Source organism: Leptosomus discolor, chromosome 21 (assembly GCF_034619465.1).
Source record: "Leptosomus discolor isolate bLepDis1 chromosome 21, bLepDis1.hap2, whole genome shotgun sequence".
Taxonomy (NCBI): Eukaryota; Metazoa; Chordata; class Aves; order Leptosomiformes; family Leptosomidae; genus Leptosomus; species Leptosomus discolor.
In genome coordinates this window covers 5,755,068-5,778,150 of record NC_141411.1, presented here as the reverse complement: position 1 = coordinate 5,778,150, position 23,083 = coordinate 5,755,068, and the positions used below count along the sequence as shown (strand labels likewise).

The window sequence follows — 23,083 nt, the reverse complement described above, 5'->3', positions numbered from 1 at the left end:
CAGCCGGGTACGGGGGGAGTTCACTGTTTCAGGGTGCTAATCTGAATTTGGACGGGGGTCGCTTACCCAGCATTATCCTCATCTCTCCTAGGTTTTTTAGCCAAACTGCACCTTAATTGAGTTAAAAACTTTTTTTGTGTGTTTTTTTGTTTGTTTGTTTGTTTTTTCCTCTCTCTTTTTTTTTTTTTTTTTTTTTTCTTTTTGATCCTTAAAGAGATGTTTTAAAGAAGGGGTAAAGCGTCGGGGATGCGGCTGCCTGCCGAGCCCGGGTGTTGGCTGCGTCCGAGCGGCCCCGTTTCCCACTGAGAAGCGCGGGGTGGTTTTAAGGGCGTCTGGGTCGTTGGTTTTTTTTGGGGGGGGTGGGTGGGGGGGGGTGTTTCACTCTTTTTGTTTTGAGACGGACACAGAGATGAGCCTTCCCCATACCCCAGCCTGAGCCCTCTGCACCCCAGACCCCTGCGCAAAGCCCTCGGCTCCCCATCGCTGCCCCGGCCCTCGAGCTGGGCTTTCCCAGCTCTTCCCTGCCCCCTCGCAGTGCGTTTCAGCCGCTCTCATCGCCTTGTTCATCCCCTTCCCCATCCTTGCTGGTGACGTGTTTCTCTTTTTCCATCTCTTGCAGCTTGTCCCAGGACGGGGGAAGCTCCTTGCAGCCCAGTGAGGTTTCTCTTGGCTTTTTTTTTATCCTCCCCAAATTGCCTCTTTCTTCCCCCAGCCAAGACCAGAGCGTGGAGGGAAGGAGGATCCCCGTTGCCTGCATCTCCCGGTACACGGAGAATGGAGATGCTGGGGTACCCGTGACCGGGGCTGCTCCTTCACCTCCAGCCACCCCGTCCTGCGGATCGGCGATGCCTTTTTAGTGCCGCCTGGCTGGGTCCCTCCCTGGGGCTTTGCAGGGTTTGGGGGTGCTGCCGCTTCCCTGGGGGGTTCAAAGCTCCTTCGTGGGGACGGGAGGAAGATGGGAGGGATGCTCGTGGCTTGGATCACCCTCCTCTTTTCCCCTCCGCCTCCTTGTCCTTGGACTATTCCTCTTTCTCACCCTTGCCCCGTCTCCTTCTGGACTGTCACTGGGTCGCTCGCTCTCCCCACAGGTTTTGGGGATCATCTGCCTCGCAGGGTCCCCTCCACCATCCCTCAGACTTCACGGGGGACTCACGCCTGGCTCAGGGAGCCAGGCTGGGTGCCTGCGCGGAGGGAGTGAGAGTGTCGTGTCCTGTGTCGTCCTCGTCCCCCGTTCCCCCCCCCCGCCCCGTTTCCCCCTGAGGGGACCCACGCCAGAACCCCTGCACTTGGGGGTCACAGTCCCCCCCCCCTTTCCCATCCACGTTAGGGTTGAACCTCGGCGTAAGGGCTCCAGCTCTGTATAAGCCATGTTGCGGCGGGGAGGGGGGGAGCCCGGGGATGGCGGTGGCAGCGTCGGGCCGGGAGGGAGAGGTTTATTTTGTATATGAATGATTTTTAATGAATGCAATATTAATCCTTGCAGATGAGCAATAAATCATTAAAGTCTAATTAAACTATTAGGAAAAACGAAGCACTTCTGCTTGTGGGCTGTTTATTTGGAAGAGCGAGCGGCTCCACTCCCTTGGGGAGCCCGAGTTCGCTCCCAGCCTAGGCCCTTGGCTTGGATCTCACTTTGGCCCCCTCGAGATGGGCATTAGCTCCTTCCAGGACCCCCTGAGCATCTTCAGGGCCCTGGATTTTGGGGTCTGACCCCCTCTGGGCTCTTTCACTGGGGGTTTAAACCCCATCAAGTCCCTCTCTTGGGGTCTGGCTCCCATCAGCCCCATCTCACTGGGGTCCGAGCCCCTCCTCAGCGCCTTGATTTGAAAATTCACTTGTGTGAGACCCCTCCTTTTGGGGTCTGGCCCTCTCTAGCCTTGCCACTCCCAACATGGCGGCCTCAAGCAGCCGGGCCCCGCCTCCCGAGGGGCGGGGCCCAAGGGCGGGCGGAAATGCCCCTCCCAACATGGCGGAAAAGCCAGGGGGCGCGCCACACCTAAGATGGCGGCGCGGGGGCGGAGCTCGCCCCCTCCCCGGCCGGTTGCCGCGCCGGTCGTGGCCACCGGGGGCGGGCGGCGCTGGGCGGTGACGGGGCCGGCGGGCGGAGCCATATTGTAGCCGCCCGAACGGCTGGGAGCGTCCCCCACCAACACCCCCACCCCCCCCCCCCCCCGGTGCCACTCCCAACATGGCGGCGGCGCTGCCCCGGCTCTCCCTGCCGCTCCCGCGAGAGGGGGGGGTGAGTCCTCGCGAGAGCTCGGCGCGGTGGAGGGCGGCCGACATGGAGCCGGGCGGCGGCGGCGGCGGCGGCGGCGGTGTCGGGGGTGCGGGGCCGTTCCCGGGCAACAACAAGGCCCGCGGCGGGGCGGCGCCGCCCGGCAAGGCCCGAGACCTGGGCCGCCCGCCGCGCAAGGACTCCGAGGTCAGCGCCGCTGCCGCCGGGCCCGGCTCCGCGGGTGGGGGCGGCCTATGCCGGGCGGGGCGGGCCGGGCCGCGTTGTCCTCCTCGCCGCTGTTAGGCCCGGGGCCTGCCCGGCCGGTGCCGGTGCCCGCGGGCTCCGCCGTCAGCTTCAGTCCTGAGCCGGGCGGTGTTGCCCAGAACTTTGCTTGGGCTCTGCCCGTTTCCCGGGTCAGGCCCGGCCCAGCCGCTCCCCCCCCCCCCCCCCCCCTCGGAGACGGTGCTTCGGTACCGGGTGCCTTGGGGCTGGTCCTGCCGCCTCAAAGCCTTGGCCTGGCGCGCCAGCAGCGGGGCTGGGCAGCTCTGCGGAGCCGAGAGGCCTCTCTCTGCCAGGCCCGTTTGGTACCGGCTCTGCCCCGAGCCCGCCTGGCTCCGTACCGGGCTCGGGTTGGTGCCGGTTTCCCGTTCATGCGTCTCTTCCCCAAGTCTGGGTCGGTTTGACTTGTCTGGGGCACGAGGGTGACTCGGTCCTGGGCCCCCAAACGGCCCCGGCAGTGGCCACCCTCCTTCCAGGGCTGCTCAGGGCTCTCACCACCCTGGCCGGTGGCTTCTCCGCAGCTTTGCGGGTCGGTACCGGCCCGGTGCGGCTGGGTTGTCGGGTCCCTGTGCATCAGGTCGCTCCCGCTGTGGTGCTCAGTCCAGGGATGGCTCAGGCGAGAGGTGACTGACCCCACCGAGGAGACACTGAGGTCCTGGTGTGCCCCCTGAGCCTTGGCGGGGGGGAGCAGGAGGGTTGTGTGGGTCTGGGTGGAGCTGATTTATCCCACAGCTTTTCCATCGTGTCCCCCAAATCCAGTTTCATTCCTGGGATGGCTCCAGAGCCATCCCTTTCCATGGGTGTCCTCACCGGGGTGGGGGATGCTCCCTGAAACGACAGGAGAGGGCTGTGAGGAGGCCTGCGTGAGCTTTGGGTGCTGGGGAGCGGCTCCCAGCCCTGCAGAGGGGCGCAGACCCACCACCCTTCGAGCAGCCGCGGGTTTGGAGCAGCCCCTCGCTCAGGAACAGGCGACCTGAGGTTCGGGAGGGTTTTGCTGTGGGTCCACGTGGGTGACTGACTTGAAGGGAGCAGATGGTTTGTGCTCTAAGGCTTCTCCTGGGTGTTTTTCCAGCCTCGCTAAAGCTGCTTGGGGTTGTTTCGTTCTCACTGTTCGCATCTGGTGGGATCCCCCAAATCCGTGTGAAATGGGTGAGCTCCGAGAGCTCCTCGGTCTCGCTTAACCCCCTCCCCCGCCTCCAAGATTAAACACGCCCTGTCTCCTGCTTTGTTTTTTGGCCTTTTGGGGCTCCCGGAGTGCTTTAGAGGTGGTGCAGTGGCAGGGGCTGCCCACCAGCGGTGGCTCAATGCGGCGGAGCCGGGATGGAGGTGCAGGAGGTGGGTAGGAGTCGTCTTGGTAACGTTTACGCTGCTGCGGGTGCGTTTTTGGTCTCTTAAACAGAAGCCACAGCCCTGGATTCGCGGGAGGATGAGGTGAACTGTGAAATGTCTCTTGGGGATTTTGGTTTTCCTGGAAAAAAAAAAAAACGCTGTAATTTGAGTGAATTTTTCCTCTGCTTTCAGGGCTATTCGGAGTCCCCAGACCTGGAGTTTGAATACGCAGATACCGACAAATGGGCAGCAGAGCTCTCTGGTAAGGACTCGTCCTGCTGGGTCGGTTAATCAGCCATGATTGTCTTTCCTGGCAGTGATTCAAGGAGCTGTGTCAACTCCGGTGTCGCTCTGTTATTGTCTTTAAACACCTCATTCGCGTTAAAAGGGAGGTGGTGCTGTGTAATTAATTTATTTTAGTCTCTGCTGGGTGTGTTTTTTTGCGTTTCCCCTCACCTTGGGTGAAACTGGTAACGAACGTGGCCGAGCTGCAGCGTTCTCTGACGAGCTGCAGCGTTCTCTGACGGCTCGGTGCAGCTTGCTGGAGAGCCGCCTCTCTGCTCTTTCGGCAGAGCTCTACAGCTACACGGAAGGGCCGGAGTTCCTGCTCAACCGCAAGTGCTTCGAGGAGGACTTCAGGATCCACGGTAAGACCCTGCCCTTGGACACTTCGCCCCTCTGGGGAGGGACGGGGCCCTCCCGAAGGAGACACGGGGGTTGGCGCCTCCGAAAACTCGAGCCGTGGGCTGACCCTCTTCCCGTGGTTTGCGCTGGAGGCCTCGTCAGCCCGCGGGGGGGGGGGGGCCGGCCCCGGGGCGCAGCTCCCATCCAGCGTTTGCTGATCTCGGTGCCCGAGACGATTCGCCGGTGCCAGGACAACCGTGCTGGGCCATACTGGCAGCAGCAAGAGCATCCAGCTCGTTCCCCATCAGTGCTGGTTCAGCTGGGTGGGATCCATCTAGGCATCTCGTGGAAGGCAGGAGACGATCCCTCCGGGCCGACCCCGCGTGCCTGGGCGTTCCCCTCTGTTTTCCATCGTTCTTTTGAGCTTTTCCAGCGCCGTTTGTGCCCAGGGCAGGCAGAGGTGCCCCGTGCCCTCAGCCTGCCCCGCTTTGGCTCTGCAGTGCGGGACAAGAAATGGACCGAGCTGGACAAGAACCAGCACCGCACCCACGCCATGCGCCTTCTCGACGGGCTGGAGGTCACCGCGCGGGAGAAGAGGCTGAGGGTTGCCCGAGCCATCCTTTACGTTGCCCAAGGTGACACCAGGCCTCTGCCCCCTTAGTTTCCCCTTTGCTAAAGCTGGGTAATGGATTGGAGCCTGTCAATTTAAAGTATTTTAAATATTTTGTTAGGGTTTTTTTTTTTTTTCCCCTTGCATCTTTGATTTCACCTGGGATGTCTGGAACGAAGCTAATTCTCATGGGAGCCAGTTTATAGGAGTTCAGTTCAAAGTTGGGCTGACTTCCTCACGCTGTCCTGGGCTGTGTTACCCACAGGAGGGCAATTCCATCCTCTACATCCGACTTTTTGCCTTAAAATTAAGGCTGAGTTTTTCATTCCCCCTGCAAAATGCTCTGGGGGCGTGGGAGGGCCTTGAGATCCCTGCAGGGATGGGATCCAGCGAGGGTATCGTTGCAGGCACGTTTGGGGAGTGCGGCTCCGAGGCCGAGGTGCAGGCTTGGATGAGGTATAACATCTTCCTCTTGCTGGAAGTGGGGACCTTCAACGCTTTGGTGGAGCTGCTGAACATGGAGATTGAGTGAGTACTGGGGGAAGACACTTCAGAAATGGCTCTGGAGCTCCTTGGCAGGAGTTTTTCCAGTTTATGGCAATCCCATTCCTGCTCTGTCCATCCCTAATCTGATTCCTGCCGCCACCAGAATGACTCCTGTTGTCCCGGGGTGGATAAGTAATGTAGGATTATACCTGATTTACACAGAAATTCGCTGTGAGCTGCCTGGGAGCACATGGAGTTGGGTCTGTTCCTCCTCCCTCGATTGTGCTGTGAACAGGGGGCTCGTTGCAGCAATATCCATGCCAGGGTTTGGCTCTGGCGTCTGGCTTGCTCCTGGCAGAGGCAAAATGTCTCCAAAGGCCCCGCTGAGGCTGTTCTCCCTCCGCAGTAACAGCGCGGCCTGCAGCAGTGCTGTGAGGAAGCCGGCCATCTCCCTGGCCGACAGCACGGACCTGAGGTACGGAGCAGGGCTGGGGAGGAGGGGAGGCTCTGGGGGGTGAGGGAGGGGGCACCCCATGGTTGCTGGTTTCTTTGGTGGGTGTCCCAGGGCTGTCCCAGCTTCTGCCTTGGCTCCCTGAGCATCCTCGGGTCAGCTCGGCCAGTAAATGTCCCTCGTGCTCAGCCTGCAGAGCAGGCGTGGGGCTGGTCGGGGGCACGAAACCAGTAAAGTGCAGGAAACTCGTTTTTTTTCTGCTGCTTTGACTTGCAGAGACCTTTTTTCCCCAGTGCCTGAGTGCCGATTCCCGGGTGTGGAGTGGGTGCCTGGAAACTGGCCGTGGTCTGGGCTGATCCAGCCTCTCCCCCCAGCCCCAGAGCCCTGGGTGCTGCTGGTGCCTCGTCCCAACCTCTGGTGATTCACCTGGCCTTCTGCTTTTTTGCAGGGTGCTGCTGAACATCATGTACCTGATCGTGGAGACCGTTCGGCAGGAGGCCGAGGGGGACAAGCCCGAGTGGAAGAGCACGAGACAGACCTTCCGAGCGGAGCTGGGTGAGGACCAGGCGCTTGGGCGTGGATGGGATGGAGTTTTCCAGGGCTGAAGAGCGAGAGAGTGAGATGGGGTTTGGCTCTAGGCCTCAGTTAACAGGGACTGGCGGCACTGGGTTGGTTTCTGCTGGGCTGAACCTTGCTGGTGGGGCGAAGGGGGTTGGGCAGAGGAAGGCAGCCAGCCTTTTCTGGCGTCCAGGTGCTCTCTCCCTGGGGAAAAAGTTTGAATATTGGGGCTGTCCTTTCCCCTCAACACAGAGGTAGGAAATTATGGAGCTTACAAGGCCTTGGAAAGGAAGAGAGGAGGTGTCTGGGCTGAGATGGGGGGTATGGGACTGCAGAGGCCATGGGAGGGTGCAGGGGCTGGAAGTGGTGGCGGTTGGGGTGAGGACAGGGACGAGGAATGCCTGGCTATCGCTGCCCTGTGGTTCCAGGAGCCCCCCTGTACAACAACGAGCCCTTCTCCGTCATGCTCTTCGGGATGGTGACCAAATTCTGCAGCGGCCACGCTCCCCACTTCCCCATGAAGAAGGTGCTGCTCTTGCTCTGGAAGACGGTGCTGGTAAGGAGAGGCCGCGGGGTGCACCGACACGGGGCTCCTGGTTTGACATTCGGCAGAGGAGGGAAGTTCTGCCCTCGGAGGTGGCTGTAGCTGCTGCATCCTCTTTTTCTGGCTTTCAGACGAGTAGTTTGCACCCTGTTAAACCCACCCCCAGGTTTCACCCTGTAGGGGTGTCTGGAGCTGGATACTAACCCCACCCCCAGGTTTCACCCCCGTAGGGAACACTGGATGTTGGTGTCTGGAGCTGGATACCAAGGACGGACCCAAAGTGAGGTCCCTGGCTGGGGGGAAAGCAAAGGTCCAAACGCTTCAGTGGTGGATGCCTGAACGTCCTCCTGGCCCTTCTGCTTTGCACAACGACAGGAGCAGCTTGGGGACAGGCAGCTCTTTACACCCTGGGGAAGGATTTGGGGAGGGCAGGTGGAGAAGCCCCCCCCCCCGGTGCCGTGTGTCGAGGAGACCCTGTGCTCAGGGTGCCGCGCTCTCCCTTGCAGTGCACCCTGGGGGGCTTTGAGGAGCTCCAGAGCATGAAGGCGGAGAAGCGGGAGATCCTGGGTCTCCCCCCGCTGCCGGAGGACAGCATCAAAGTGATCCGCAACATGCGAGCCGCCTCCCCGCCCGCCTCCGCCTCCGACCTCATCGAGCAGCAGCAGAAGCGAGGCCGGCGGGAGCACAAGGTGGGGACGGTGACCTTAGCGAGGGGACGGTGACCTTAGCGAGGGGACGGTGACCTTAGCGAGGGGACGGCTGGGATCTGGACACCAACCTTGGAACAGCTCGCCCCCGGGGTGTTCACCTGCCTGCTCCTCTCTCCCCAGGCCCTGATCAAGCAGGATAACCTCGACGCCTTCAATGAGCGGGACCCTTACAAAGCTGACGACTCCCGCGAGGAAGAGGAGGAAAACGATGACGACAACAGCCTGGAGGGGGAGACCTTCCCCCTCGAACGGGATGAAGTGATGCCTCCACCCACCCAGCATCCCCCCAGCGACCGCATCACCTGCCCCAAGGGGTTGCCCTGGGCCCCCAAAGTCCGGTGAGTCCGTGGGGCTGCCCTGGGCCCCCGAGGTCTGGAGAGTCCGTGGGGCTGCCCTGGGCCCCCGAGGTCTGGAGAGTCCGTGGGGCTGCCCTGGGCCCCCGAGGTCTGGAGAGTCCGTGGGGCTGCCCTTGGGCCAGGCTGGGGGAGAGCTGGAGCGGGTTGAGGGAAATGGAGGCTGTTAAATATTGAGAACTTCAGCAGGGATGTGGGGAAGGGGTCGGGGGTGGAGTGGCTGATCCGATATCGGGTCGCTTTGGTGGTTGTTCTTTCGGTGGGGCGGGCTCAGCCCCGTCCCCTTTATCTGACCGTGAGGCTTCTCTCGACGGCCTGTGCCCGGGCTCTGGGGTACCCAGGCGGACGGGCAGATGTGACCCTTCCCCTTGTCCCTTTGCCGCAGAGAAAAGGACATTGAGATGTTCCTGGAGTCCAGCCGCAGCAAGTTCATCGGCTACACGCTGGGCAGGTGAGTTCCTGCAGAGCCAGCCCGGGGGGGGGCTGCTGATTTGGGGAGGGGGGGCTGCTGTAGAGGCTGCTAGCGTGGGGGCTGCCATTGCCTTCCACTTGAGTCCTGAGTTCCATGGCTCCTTCTTGGGGTGGGGGTCTCTGGCCCACCCCTGGGTGACTCAGGTTTGCTCCTGCCTGCACCCAGCCTGGCTCCTTCCCTTCTCTCTAGTGACACCAACACCGTGGTGGGCTTGCCCAGGCCCATCCACGAGAGCATCCGAACCCTGAAGCTGGTGAGTACGTTGACGAAATTCCCCCGGCCCCTGCCGTCGTGTGGGTGCCCCTTCCCCACCCCCCCACCCACCCCGCACCCATCACCAGTCAGGGCCAGTGGTGCGTTTTCCTGACCCCTCTGCCGTTTGCTCAGCCCTGTGACGGGAGAGGCCTCAAGTTTTCATCCCGTCCTTGCTCTCCCAGGCTGGCCGAGCCTCTTTCCTTACTGGCTTCATCCCTTTCTTACTGGGGTTGTCCCGGAGGTGAGGCCAGCAGCCACCACCCTGCCCCTCAACAGGAATAACAGGGAGGGACTTGAAAAGATGATGGGACCAGGCTGGGGCTGGTGGCATCGACGGGGAGGGCCCGTGGTGTGACCCCCTGCTCTCTGTCTGCGCAGCACAAGTACACGTCCATCGCGGAGGTGCAGGTGCACATGGAAGACGAGTACCTGCGCTCCCCGCTGTCCGGGGTGAGCGTGGGGATGAGGATGGGATGAAGCTCTTGGAGTGGGAGCTGGGGGCACTTGGTTCCGCCAGGCCTTTTGGCTTTTGGCAGGGCTGGGGGGGTTTGTTCCTCTGGGGAGCGAGGAGCGATTGCTCCGGGGCAGAGGGTGGGGTGTGGGGAGGCTTTGGGCTGGAGCTGGGGATACCCTGCCAGGCCCACAGAGCTGGTGGCAGCTCCTGGTAGGAGGTTTTCTGGTCTCTCCTGGCACCAGGGGGAAGAAGAAGTGGAGCAAGTCCCTGCGGAGATCCTGTACCAGGGCCTCCTGCCAAGCCTGCCGCAGTACATGGTGAGCTGGGGAGCACTGGGAGTCCCTCGGGCTCGCCGGAGGGCGCCTCCCTCCACTGCTCCATCCCTTTGCAGTGATGTCCCTGGGTTTTCTTCCCTCCCCACGTGTACAGCCCTGTTACTCCCTCCTGCGGTGGGGAGGGGGGGGCCTGTGGCTGGTCCCCTCGCTCCCATCCCCTTTTCCATCTTTCCCTTCTCTCCAGATCGCTCTGCTGAAGATCCTCCTCGCCGCAGCCCCCACCTCCAAAGCCAAAACCGACTCCATCAACATCCTGGCAGATGTCTTGCCGGAGGAGATGCCGTGAGTGGCCGTGGAGGGCGAGCAGAGGGGCTGGGTGGGGGTGGGAAGAAGCGGGGACACGAGGGAGCCGGGCAGGGTGACGTGGTTTGGGCTGGGGCTGTGCTGAAGCTCCCGGGTGATGGGGCTGTCTTCTGCTCGGTGGTGTGCCAGGAGCCGTGCGTGGCTGCGGGTGGATGGCAGGACTCTCTGCCGACCCCTCCGGGGCTGGCAGGGGGCTCCCAGTGCCCCCAACCCAAGGCTCCCTCCGTGTCCCCCAGGACCACGGTGCTGCAGAGCATGAAGCTGGGGGTGGATGTCAATCGACACAAGGAGATCATCGTCAAAGCCATCTCTGCCGTCCTGCTCCTCCTGCTCAAGCACTTCAAGTTGAACCACATCTACCAGGTGAGGCGAGCCGGGGTCCAGCCGCCCTGCCCAGGGCTTTGGGGACGGGCAGGACCCGGGGGTGGGTCCCCGTTCTCACCCACCTTTCTCCCCAGTTTGAGTACATGGCTCAGCATCTGGTCTTCGCCAACTGCATCCCGCTCATCCTGAAGTTCTTCAACCAGAACATCATGTCCTACATCACTGCCAAGAACAGGTAGTGGCGGGAGCTGCCCGCCTGCAGCCCTGCCGGCTGTGGGGAGGGGGTCCCTGCTCGCTTTGCCCCTCCGCAATCCCTCCCTGGCTGTGGCTCGGGCGCAGGGAGACCCGGCGAAGCGCCCACCGCAGCTGATGGCTGCTGGGTGGGAGCTGTGGGGCCGGGTAGTATCTGGGGGAGCAGCATGACACCCCCTCTCCTTCCCGCAGCATTTCTGTCCTGGACTACCCGTACTGCGTGGTGCATGAGCTGCCCGAGCTGACGGCAGAGAGCCTGGTGAGTCGCTCCCTTCTCTGCGGGGTCCTGGCACCCTGGGGTGCTGCCTAGGCCGGGGCGGGGGGATCGTGGGTGCGGGGAAGGCGGCAGGACTCCAGCCCCTGGCCCTGGCACCCTCAGCACTCCTGTGCTTCGCTCCTGGTGCTGCTGGGGCTTTGGGTGGGTGTGTGAGGCTGGCAGATGTCTTCTACCCGCCTGCTGTGCTTGTACCCCTTTGGGCAAGGGTCCTCAGACCAGAAGTGTCTCTCTCCGGTCTCTCGCCTGACCCCTGCCTCTGCTTTCCCACAGGAAGCCGGAGACAACAACCAGTTTTGCTGGAGGAACCTCTTCTCCTGCATAAACCTCCTGCGCATCCTGAACAAGCTGACCAAGTGGAAGCACTCCCGCACCATGGTGAGGAGCGGGGAACCCACTGGGGCTCAGCCCAACCGGACTGGGCTGTCCCAGGGCGCCTGGACTGGGTGGAGGGGGCTGTGGATACCTTGGGGTGCCCCTTGCTCACCACCCCAGGCCTCGCTGGGGAGCAGGAGGCGAGAAAGGGCGGGTGGGAAGGGGACAGCGCGGGCTGCAGGGCAGGGTCTGTGTGCCCCGGGGGAGGCGGTTGGCACCCCTCCGAGGCGGGGGGGTACCCACATTTCCATCCCAGCCGTGTCACCCCGCTGTCCCCGGGGCGGGGGGGCTGTTCCTCGCAGATGCTGGTGGTGTTCAAGTCGGCCCCCATCCTGAAGCGGGCGCTGAAGGTGAAGCAGGCCATGATGCAGCTCTACGTGCTGAAGCTCCTCAAGGTGCAGACCAAGTACCTGGGCCGGCAGTGGAGGAAGAGCAACATGAAGACCATGTCGGCCATCTACCAGAAGGTGCGGCACCGCCTCAACGACGACTGGGCCTACGGCAACGGTACGTCCTCCGCGGCGGCCGCGGAGCCTCCGGTCACCCGCTGCTGCCCTCCCTGCTCCGTGCCGGGGCCGGGTCTGTGCCCAGAACTGTCCCTTTGCTGCTTCAGGGCTTGTGCTTTCGGTGGCCCTGTGTGGGGACAGTGGTTCAGGCTTAGCTTGAGGCCTAAAGTTTTGCTAAGTGAGCCAGCCCGAACCCCTGTCCCCGCAGCCCTGCGGGGTTTTTTTCTATAATTTTTCTAATTCCTGCTTTCCCAGCAACCGTTGGGTTGATTGAGGGAACCGGGAGAGAGCTGGTTGCTGCTTCTGTGTCGGGGAAGGTAGAAAGGGGAGGGAGCGAGTTGGTGAAGCTGAGCCTCGTCCACAAAGCAGGGCCCGTGGAAGCGGGGTGCCTGTTGGTGCTGCAGAGTGAGGGGCGGGTGCACCCCTGATTTAGTGCCTCTGGGGGAGGAGAGTGACCTGCTGCTGCTTCACTTGGCGTTGAGGGGAGAGGCAGCAGGAGAGCCTCTGCCGCTACGACCGTTTTTCTGAAGTTGGGTGACATTGGGGTTTTTGGGGGGTTTTTGTATTATTATAAGTTGGTAAAGAATGTAATCTGCCTGCTGGGGGCACAAGGAGAAATGGGGGCCTTTCTCTTTTGGGGTGAGGCTGTCCTGGAGCCTGCTTTAGGGCTTGTTCAGGGTCTGGAGCGTGGGGAGGAGGGATTTGGGGCGATGACATCGCCGGGGTGGGGGGGTGGGGGGCGAGGGAAAGGCCTGGCAGTGGCTGATGTTGGAGCTGTCGGTGGCTGCCTGCTCCGCGCCCTGTAAGGACCCGCGAACACCTTCCCTGAGGGATTCGTGCTGGCTGAGGGGGGCCCCCACCTCCCCTCTGAACCTCCCCCCCCCCCCCCGCCCCCCCTCAACCCTTTTCCCTCTGCCCAGACCTGGACGCCCGCCCCTGGGATTTCCAAGCGGAGGAGTGCGCCCTGCGCGCCAGCATCGAGCGCTTCAACGCGCGGCGCTACGACCGGGCGCACAGCAACCCCGACTTTCTGCCCGTGGACAACTGCCTGCAGAGCGTGCTGGGCCAGCGCGTGGACCTGCCCGAGGATTTCCAGGTCAACTACGATCTGTGGCTGGAACGAGAGGTCTTCTCCCGCCCCATCTCCTGGGAGGAGCTGCTGCAGTGACCAACGACCACGGGGAAGGCAGGACACCGGGGGGGGGGGGGGGAGGGCTTTTGGGGGAGATCTTGAGGCTGGCCTGCTGCTGAGGGGCAGGGGGGAGCGAGGCTTGGGAGGTGGGTGTGTGTGGGGGGGGGCTCTGTGGGTGCTTGGACCCCCTGTGGTGGGCTTGGGAAGAGGCTGGAGCTCCTGCCCCTCTGCCTCCTGCCAGGCTCAACCTCAAGCTGAGGATGAAGGCTTGGTGGAGGCTGCAGTGCCCTGGGAGTCTCCTGTTGGGCAGGGGGGACCTGTGCGCCCCCCCTGGTCGCTGCTTTTGGAGGCAGCACCGCCATCACCCTCCTCCTGCCCGTCCCTCCCCCTCAGCCAGGGCACAGAAGGGGGTGCAGGGAGCGGGGCCGAGCAGAGCTGAGGGTCCCTTCGGCGCTTCTGTGGGGCGCGGGGAGCAGAGGCTGCTGTGGCAGGAGAACGGGCTGTCCCCCTGCCCGACACCCTGCCTCGGGGACCTGCCAGCGGGGTCGGGGGCGCTGGGAGGGCGATGGTGGGGGGCTGGAGGGGCTGACCTCTCCCCGGACGGGCTGGGGGGGGGGGGGGGGCTGGAGGCTGCAGTCTTCCCTCGCCCCGCTGGGTGGGGTGGATGAGCTGTACATATATATATATATATATATTTCGTGATATCTCTGACCCGAGCGTGCCTTGGCTCTGTCTGTGTCCCCATCTCGCCTGGCCCCGGGACCCAGCGATGGGGCTGAGCTGGTGCTCGGGGCTCGTCGTCTCGTGTCCTTGTCCCTGTTGAAGCCTCGGGCCCTGCTGAGGGGGGATTACCTGTTGCCAAACGATTTGATATTCCTCTTGCAACCGGATCTGTTGGCTTGGGGGAGCTGGTGACCTCGAGGGGGGTGCGGGCAGGAGCTGGCAGGTTCCAGCAGGCGTTTGCCTGTCCCCTTCCCCAAACCCTCCCCAGTTCTGCCCTGGGATTTCTGGCACTGGCATGCTGGTGGTGGCGCTGGGATTTTCTTTAACCCCTGCTCCCAGCAGAGGAGCTTGGGGGATCCAACCTACCACCCCCAAAGCTTGGCCTTGACCGAGCTCACCCTTACACCTTGCCGTGCCTCGGTTTCCCTGGCAGAGGGGCAGCCCCGGCCAGTTTGGATGGGTGAAATCCCAGGAGATTTGGTGGGGGGAGAGGCAGGGCAGGGGCGGAGGCGGCTCTTTCCTTCCCTGCTCAACTGTGGTGGTGGTTGTGGGCAGAGGGGGAGGCTGGGGCAGCCCAAATTTACTCCCTGTCGCCCGCAGTGCTCCAGGAGCGAGCCCGGCCCTGGGGGGATGCTCAGCCCCTGCCCTGGAGAACCTTCTGGTGGGCTCTGAAGCCAGGAGGCTGCGCACTCAGCCCGGAGCAGAGAAGCCACAGGGGCTCAGCCTCGATGGTAACAGGCCCTGTGGCCAGCAGAGGGGCTGTGGGGACCCATCCTGCCCTGCCGCCGGCCCGGGCCGGGTGGTGACAGCGAGCTGGAGCCCCCCAATCCCTCCAAGGTCCCCAGCGCTGCACCCTGACCTCGTGTCCCCCCCCTCAGCAGCAGCCCAGATTGGGGAGGGGGGGAGGATGCATCCTGAGCAGGGGGGTGCAGCCACCGCTGTCACCTTGCGGTGGGCGATGCCCGCGGTTGCAAGGCGTCCTGACCCCCCCCCCCCCCCCCCCCAGGGGGGCTGTCCTTCCACCTGGGTGCCCCCCAGCCCCCAAAACCCAGTCCTGCTGCAGGAGCCGGCCCCAGGACGCTCGCAGATGAGGTGTGAGCCGAGCCGAGCTCTCCATCACACCTCGCTCCCCTCCGAAATGTTCCCCAGCTGGGCCGGGCGATCACAGGCCGCGGCTTTTATAGCGCTGACGGAGCCATAAATAACTTATTAAAAATGTGGTTTATTCTGTATAAATGAATAACAAAATCCCCGCCGGTGGCAGGGGGGCTGCGAGAGCCAGGGTGGGAGGTGGCCCAGGCGAGGGTGGGCACCCGTTGGGTGCCGGGCTGAGCCCTGGGCCACCCCCCACTGGTGGGCACCCACCGTGGCCAGGCTGTGCCCGGGGTGCTGAGCCCGGGGGGTGAGGAACGTCGTCTGCACGGATCTTGGAGCATTTGGGCTCCCTTGGGCTGGAAACTTTATTTTTTTGGCCCAAATTGGCAGGTTGGGTGCCTCCCTGAGGGGTTCTGTGGTGCCCGACCGAGGTTTCCCCCCGCCAGCGTCAGGGTGCTGGGGGCAGGGTGGCATCGCGGGTCCTGGAGGTCCTCGTTGTCCCTCGGGGCTGTGACAGCAGCTCCTGGCGCTGGGGTGAGCGGGAGCAACGGGAGACCCTGATTCGTGACTCTATTTGGGGGGGGGGGGGGGGGGGGTCACACCGGCTGGAGGATGGGATGGGACACGCTGCTGTGACCTGGAGCTTGGAGGGGCTCACGGTGCGCCCCGGGACCCCCGGAGCGGATGGAGCACGTCGGATGCAATGAGGTGATTCCTGCCCCCCCCCCCCCCCCCCCCTCCCCCCCGCCCCAGACTGGCCATACAGGTACCACCAGTAAGGGGGCTTCCTCTGAGCCCCCCAAATGGGGGAAACCCTCTGAATTGACCACTTGTGCCCCCAACACCCCCAGTTGAGGCACCTGGGGTGGTATCAGGGATGGGGGGGGTCCCACCCGCTGGGATTAAAGCACCCCCCCCCCCCCCCATCGGTCTGAGGGGTAACAGGCACGGGGTGGCTATGGGTAACCCCCCCCAGGGAAAAGGGCTTCAATCCCCGCAGCCTCCCACCCTGTACTGGTTTATTGCCTGTCCTGGGGGCGCTCTGTGCTGGTGCCTGTGCCGGGGGCTTGTCCTGGATCTTCTTTCCCCACCGAGGGGGAGCAGAAAGAGCCACTGGTGGTTTTGGGGGGGGGGCTTCGAGGGCTCCTTGAACATGGCTGGGGCGTTTGCCCCCAGTAACCCCCACCCCCAGCACAGCAGCTGTCCCAGCTTGTGTGGGTCTTCCCAGTGTGGTTGGACTGGGACATCAAGAACCCAATTTCAGCAGTGCTGGCTGCGCTGGGGGGGTGTCAGCGGCCAAATGCCAGCTGGGGAGGGGGGTGCTACCCCTGAAACTGCCCGATGTCCCCTGCCATGGTGCTCCCCTGGCACCCCCCACCATCGCGATCCCCTCCCCGGCCATGCCCAAGGCTGGTGCCCCCCGGGTTGGGCAGGGGGGGCTGCAGGGATGGGGGGGGGGACGACACCACTGGGTATCTCCATCAAATCCCATTCACTGAAGGTGCTTAAGGGGGGGGGGGGTGTCAGGTTTTTTGAGAGCCGTTTTTGGGGTCCTGAGCTGCCAGTGCCAGCCCTGCTGGGGCACACTGGGTTTGGGGGTGACTTTTCCCTCCCCCAGCAACCCCGCTTTGACCCCCCCCCCCTCACCCGGGGGGGCCAACAGCAGCGTGATGGAACAGGCTGGGAGGCAGGAAAGCTTGTGGGGATCAGGGTGCATGGGGAGGGGGGTAAGGGTGACCCCACCAACCTGCTCCCAAACCCTGGTGCTTGGGGGAGAAGGGGGGGGGGGGGTGTCATCCGGGGGGAGGGGGGGCTGCAAACGGTCCGTGTCCCTCCTCACCATGGCGGGGGGGGGGGATCACGTAGCCCAGTTCAGCAGGCTGCTGGTCGCCTCTTTACTCTTCATCCTCAGCGGCACCAGGGTGGGCGACTTGTAGTCGTGTTCGGGTGCCGGCTCGAAGGGGTGGGTGCCCAGGGCCGGGGGGGGGAGGCCGTGCAGGGAGTAGAGGCTGTTGATGGCGGGGTGGGGGCCGGGAGAAGCGGGGATGCCCATGAAGCCGGCGAGGTTGCTGTGAGCGTGGGGGTACGGTGACATGCAAGGAGCCGGGATGCTCTCGGGGGGCAGGAGCCCCGTGGGGCTCCCGGAGCCGGAGCTTGGCCACAGGTTGTTCTGCAGCTGAAAGAAAAGACCAAAACAACAAAAAAAACACCCTCAAAATAAATGTCAGCTGAGGGGTGGGGACCACAACCCTCCCCCCCACCTTGGATCCCCCCCCCCCACCCCCAGGGTGCAAAGCGAGGGATGCTTTTGCTTTATTTTAATTGCCCAGAGGGGGGGAGGTTGAATCCTGGTTGAAATCTTCCTCCCTCACCGTGCGGGGCGGCCGTGGGATGCGCGTGAAGCTGAGATTTAGATTATTTTTATGCTTTTCAAGGTTGGAAAATAAAAAAAAAAAGAAAAAAAGGAGGAAAGGGGGGGCAGGAAGCACTGATGGATGTGGGGCAGCTAAAGGGGTTCCTTGGGGGAGGGGGGGGGCAGACCCCAAAACCTGCCCCAAAGGGCATGTTCCCATGGGAGATGGAGGTGACGTGAAGCAGCATCTTCCTGCGTGTGGCAAAATGGGATGCTGCGTCTTTCCCCCTTTTCCACCCGGCGCCACGTGCTTTCCCCAAGGGTGGATGGAACCGCAGGGCCCGGGGGAGAGAAGGGGCAAAAAGGGGGGGGGAGGGGTGTGTGTGTCACCCCGTGGGGACCCTGGGTGGGATGGGATGGGACCCCTGCCCCGGAGGGGACGACAGGCGTGGGGCAGGCGACCGCCGCGGCATCTCTCACCTCCTGGATTTTCCCATAACGTTCCCGTTTCCGCCACTTGGCCCGTCGGTTCTGGAACCAGACCTGGGGGCGATGGAGGAGGGGGGCTGAGGCACAGGGACCCCTGCCCACCCGGAGCGAGATGGACAGCCCTCTGCCCAGGCCCACGCTCATCTTCCCAGCAGGAAAAGAGCCCCAGCACCCCAGTAAACTGGAGGGGAAGGGAGGAAGCCGCCCCTGTGTGCAGCCCCGTTTGAGCTCAGCAGCCTCTTTCTCTCTCAAGAGCAGAAATATCTCTTATCCCTCTTGGAAAATAAACAGCCCTGCTCTGTGCACGGTCCTTTTCTCCCCCTTGTGCTTCTTGGCCTCGTTTCCCCCAGGTTTCGATGGAGAATGAGGCTTTTTGGGTCCTTGAGGGTCATGAAGACCCACCTGTACGTCCTCTCTGCGCTGCTGGATGGGGTCGAGGACCAGAGCTGGCTGGGGCACTGATGGCTCCAGCAGCATCCCCCGGAGAGGAGGACATGATACTGGGATACTCACACCGGGACTCTTGTGGTTACAGGTGATTTTATCTAAATCCACCCCAAATCAGGGCCCAGAAGCTGTGGCGGGTGCAGGCTTGGGGTGCCCATACCCTGCCTGTGTGTTGTACCCGACTCCTGCCCCACGGGCAAGGCAGCACCCAGAACTCTGTGGTTTGAGGCACCCAGTACCCGCTGGGTGCCCTCTGCTCGCTGCGTTACCCACCCACCTTCGCTTTTCTCCCTCCTGGTGCCCCCTCCACCCACCTCTTCCCACCAGGAGCCTCAACCCACACGGAGATGCCTCTGGAAGGAGCTCACTGGCCTGGCACAAGCACGATGCCAGCGGAACCAGGGTGATGAGGGAGGGTCTCATCCTGCCCCACGTCCCAGAACGTGCCCCCCCAAGCCCCATCCGTGCTGAGCTCCCGGGGATCCCTCTCCTGGGATGGCAGCTCCATCACTGCTAGTGCTGGGCTGGAGGGATGGTGGGTGCATGAGGGGGAGCACGTTAGGGGGTGCTGGTGGGGGCAGGTTGGCAGTGACCTCCCGAATTTTGGCTCTTCCCACCCCTTGGGTGCTGTAGAGAAGGGGAAAAGGGGAGAACTGGAGAGAGCTCAGAGAGGGAACTGGCATCTGCACCCCGTGGTGGTGGGTGAAGCGAGCGCCTGGGCTGGGATTTCCCCTCGGGGGTTTAGCATCATCCTCCCGGGAGAAAACCAGCTTCTAACTCAGCCGAGGAGGGGAGGATATCCTCCAACTCGGCCTGGCACCACCCGGGGTGGCCGTGCCCACCCCTACGGGAGCCAGGGACCCGCGCCCCTACCTGCACCCTGGCTTCGGTCAGGTCCGTCCGTAGCGCCAGCTGCTCCCGGGCGTAGACGTCGGGGTAATGTGTCTTCTGGAAGACCTTCTCCAGCTCCTCCAGCTGGAAGGTGCTGAAGGTCGTCCTGTTCCTCCGCTTCTTGTTCCTACTCTTGCCCAGGGGCTCGGGGAGCTCGGGGACCCCGTGTTCCCGCAGGCTGCTCAGGGGGGCTGCCAGGGGGCACCCTGGCTCTCCCGGGGCTTTCCCGGGGGCCCGGCAGGCTGCGGGCATCACCTGGTACCCACCTTTGCACCCCTTCTCGTCACCTGGCAGGGGGAGAGGCACAAGACGGGGTGGTGTTAACGGAGCTAGTGAAGCCGTGAGCTCCCCGTGCCCCCAGGCCCAACCCTCCCCTCCCACCCCTGCATGGCTCCAGGCACCCCGGGGGGAGGTTGGGGTACAGTGCCAGGAGAAAGGGACTCGGCACAGGCACACAGCGGGTCAAATCCATCACTGAGGAGGGCAAAATCCCCCCTCACTGGGGGAGCTGTGGGCAGGCAACGCTCCCCGAGGGAGCAGCGGGTCCTTGGGGACCCTCAGCTGGGGGTCCCGCTCAGGGACCCTCTCGGATGCTGCTACTAAGGGGTGGGTGAGGGGGGGGCAGAGGAGGCGAGCGCAGGGTCGTCTTGCAGACAGGGCTTTACCCAACTCTCCTCGTCCTTCTCCTCCCGCTCCCTTCCAGCACCAGTTGGTGCCTCTGCTCACCTGCGCCTGGGGCAGAGCCATCGGGTCCACCAGTAACCCCAGCCCACCCCAGCACTGGGCCATATCCAGAACCCCGTGCTTGAGCTCAGTTCAACGGGAGCATCTGCCTGCCCCCCGGCCGGCATTTTGCTGTAGCTGTAACTCGGGAAACTGTTCGGAAAGGAGTGAAAAGTAAAAAAAAAAACCTTTTTGCTTGAGAAGAGCTCCCCTGCACCAGCCTCCTGCAGGGCTGGGGGGCCAGAGCAAGAAATTTGGGGGTTCCCCACCCTTCCTTTCACTGCTGCTGCATCTCTGGGGTGCCTGGTGAAATGAGTTCAGGGAGATAAGCTGCTGCCACGTGTTTTGGAGGTCAACTTTGTCCCCCAGGAGGATTGTTTGTCCCCACAGAGGGACAGACAGAGCTCAGCAGCTCAGTGCCACCGGGACCCTGAAGAGCTGAACTGGTGACAGGAGAACCAAGGGGGGACTTAGCGGATGGGGGGGATGTCTTAGGGACCCCAGCAGCCAGGGGGGACACAGGGGCTTCACCCTGGATAGAGACAACCTGAAAATGCTGATTTCTTTTTTTTTTTTTTTTGCCCTGATTTCACCCCCAACCCCGAGCACCATCTCCAGAGACTCGAGCTGGCTGCAGGTGGAGACCACTGGTCCCTCTGGAGGGGCAGGATCAGGCCCACGGCTGGGCCTTGGGCACAGCTCCGCGCTCAGGGCCGGCGAGGGGGGAAATCGCCTCCTTCGGGATGGATCCTCCTTCCCGGCCCGTTACCCACCACGTCCCGGTGGAGCGAGGAAACAGGGTCCCCATCCCTGCGAACCCACCTGGGGCTCCGCACCCCCTAAACCAGCCCCTGCCGCGGCCTTTTCCGGGCTTTCGGTTTTGATTTTTGGTTGTTTCCTAATTAAGGCAATTTGGGGGTTTCGGCGCGCAGCCGAGAGCCAAGATCCAGCTGCTTTGAATTAATGGGAAAATGTTGTTTGGGGGGGGGCGATTGCTCCCCGTCCTCCTCGGTACCGACCTGTCTACGTGCCCAGCGGTGGGTAACGGCGAAGGGATGAGGCCAAATTGCCGTTTCCTCCCCGCTTTGTCCTCCGAAGGGCTCGGCCGCTGGGCCGAGGGGTTTTAATGATGAAATCCAAGTCCTACCAAAGAGCGGAGCAAAGGCAAAAAACCCAAACGCGACCGAAAATAAGGAAAAACCACTGAAATAAAAAAATCCCGCCGCACAAAGCGGTCTGATAAATGCATCGAATTTGGGTTTTTTTTCCCCCCTTTTCAAAGGCAACGCGCTGCATTTCCGAGCGACCCGGGGGTTTCGGCGTTGAAGACAAGTAAATAAATGGCCAGAAAGAAGGAGAAGGCAGGAAGGGAGCAGGATACGGGCGTGGGGCTAAATAAACACGGCGTCGCAGGGGGACAAAGAGGATGGGAAAAAGGGAAGATATAGAGATTTTTTTTTTTTCCTCCCCCCCTTCCTTCCTAAACTGACACCCCCCAAAAGATTCGGCGGCGCTGGGGAAGTCAGCAGCTGGGGAGCAGCTGTACAATTCTTAACCGGGAGGGGAAAGGAGACCTCAAAGGGATCACTAACGAAGGGATGGGGGCACAGAACCGGGGGAGACCCCCCCAGCCACCAGCACAAGCCACCCCCGGCGACGGCAGCATCCTCTCCGCTGCACCGGGAACAGGTAAGCGTGGTGGAGGGGACCGACCCGGTGTCCCCGATCCCCCCCGGGGCTTTTTCTACCTGTTCCCCCCAACTGGGAGCGGGGCGGCTTTGCTGGGCCCCACCTGGTTCCCATTACACCCGCGGCGCTGCCTTTTTCTTCTTATATTAAAGCGAAGGGTTGGACCGGGGGAGAGCAAATAAAAGGCCCGTGGGACCGGGGAGTCCCCGGAGGAACGGGATGAGCCCGGTCAGCCCCGACCGGAGCCCCCGACGGTTCCAACCGGGAGGGAAAGTGCGAGGGAGCGGCGGGTATCGCTCGGCCGGTGGTAAGAGATGGGGAGAGCCCCGGGGGAGCGCCTGGTCCTGCCCGAGCCTGGAGAGGGGTGCGGAGCCCCGGCGGGGAGCGGCCGGGAGCCCCCCCCCCGGGGACCGGTGTGCCCCCGGAGCCGTGCACCGGGCAGCCCTGGAGACCCCGGAGCCGTGCACCGGACACCGGGGAGCGCTGGAGCCCCGGAGCCGTGCACCGGGGAGCCCCCGGGCTCTGCAAACCCCGCGCTCCTCCCGCCCGGGCCGGGAGCTGCCGGTGCTGCCCGGACCCGGAGCGCCGGTTGCTGCCGCCGGTGCCGCCCGGTGAGGCCGGGGCACGGGAGGAGGCGGCCGGTTGAGCCTTTCCAACCTCCTCCGAGGGTCGGGGCCGTTCTACCGTCGCCGGTAACGGGCTCCAGCCCCGGGCGGCCCCGCCGCTCCTCCGCCCGGGGCACGGCGGGCCCGGGCCGGTCCCCTCCGTCGCGGCAGCGGGGCCGGGTCGCTCCCACCGCCTCCGCTCCCCCCGCCCCAACGCCGCCGTTTCTGGAGGGAGGGAACGACCCCGGAGACCTCGGTGTCTGTCGCGACACAGTTCCGGCTGCCCGACACCACGGGAGCACCGGCCCGGCCCTTCCAGCGCCCGTCGGGGGACGCCTCGGCGGTGTCCGCTCCGACGGGGCCATATCGCGATAGCGGCCGCCTGGGTGAAGCCGCGGTGGCGGGGGTGAGGGGTCGGGGGCATGTCGGCGACAGGAGCTCAGGGGTCCCGGTCGACCCCGAAGGCAGCGGCAGGATCGGGCCCCCGGGTGGGGATCGGGAGGAGGAAAGGGGAGCAGAAGGGAGCGGGGAGGGGGGGTTGGCGACCCCGGCTCCCCCCATCCACCCGCCGCTCGCCCCGGTACCTGCAGCCCCGGCCGGGTAGAAGGGCTTCCCAGTGACGGCCACGGCGAGGGGGTCCGGGTTGGTGACCCCCAAATACCGGGGCTCTGCCTTGTCCGGCGGGCAGCGGCCCGGGCGGGGGCTGAGCGGCGGTGGATGCCGAAGGGATCCCGGTGAACCGACCGTGAAAGCGGTGGGAGCCCGGGGAAGTCCCGGGAAGGGTCCGGCCCGGTGAGGTGGGGGAAAAACAGGGCAGCCCGGTGTTTCCATGCCGCAGGTTGGAGGCAACGGTGATGGGCGGGAGTGCGTGTGTTGGGGGGGGTTATGTGTGTTGGGGGGGGGGTGTTGTGGGGGGAAAACCGGCCGGCGAGGAGCGGATTTTGTGCCGGGGAGCCGGGAGGAGGGGGATGGTGGTGATGGGAAGGGAGGGATCGCCAAGCACCCCCCCCCCCCCCATACACACCCCCACCCACTCGCACACCCCCACCCACTTCCCCCACTCCAGTCACGTGCGTCTTCCCATCCACTTCGTTAACCCTCTAATCCCAATTCCACCCCCCCACCCACCCCAGCCCCAAGGTCCCTTTCCCGAGTGGGTCGGACCAGAGCAACCGTCCCCCCCTCCACCCTCCAGGCAGGGGCCGTGGGGGGAGCCCTGCTCCTCCC

At 63.6% G+C, this 23,083-nt stretch overlaps 2 protein-coding genes across 2 annotated transcripts; one reads left to right on the top strand and one right to left on the bottom strand.

Moving 5' to 3' along the window:
- The first annotated feature begins 2,281 nt into the window (after positions 1-2,281).
- Positions 2,282-12,900, top strand: STRIP1 (striatin interacting protein 1). The gene is made up of 21 exons (XM_086476396.1): positions 2,282-2,422; positions 4,016-4,085; positions 4,396-4,470; positions 4,948-5,082; positions 5,465-5,585; positions 5,950-6,018; positions 6,443-6,549; positions 6,981-7,108; positions 7,603-7,785; positions 7,927-8,144; positions 8,545-8,610; positions 8,821-8,884; positions 9,265-9,336; positions 9,583-9,657; positions 9,860-9,957; positions 10,215-10,341; positions 10,437-10,537; positions 10,747-10,813; positions 11,102-11,206; positions 11,506-11,710; positions 12,630-12,900. Exons 1-21 carry the CDS (start codon positions 2,282-2,284, stop codon positions 12,875-12,877), a joined length of 2,475 nt encoding a protein of 824 aa, XP_086332522.1. The 3' UTR covers positions 12,878-12,900.
- A 3,617-nt stretch (positions 12,901-16,517) lies between these two features.
- On the bottom strand, positions 16,518-22,687 carry ALX3 (ALX homeobox 3). Its single transcript, XM_086476680.1, has 4 exons — positions 22,441-22,687; positions 18,822-19,126; positions 17,493-17,555; positions 16,518-16,835 (listed from the first exon to the last, which is right to left on the bottom strand). The coding sequence occupies exons 1-4, from the start codon at positions 22,685-22,687 to the stop codon at positions 16,518-16,520; spliced, it is 933 nt and encodes a 310-aa protein (XP_086332806.1).
- Between the last annotated feature and the right edge of the window lie 396 nt (positions 22,688-23,083).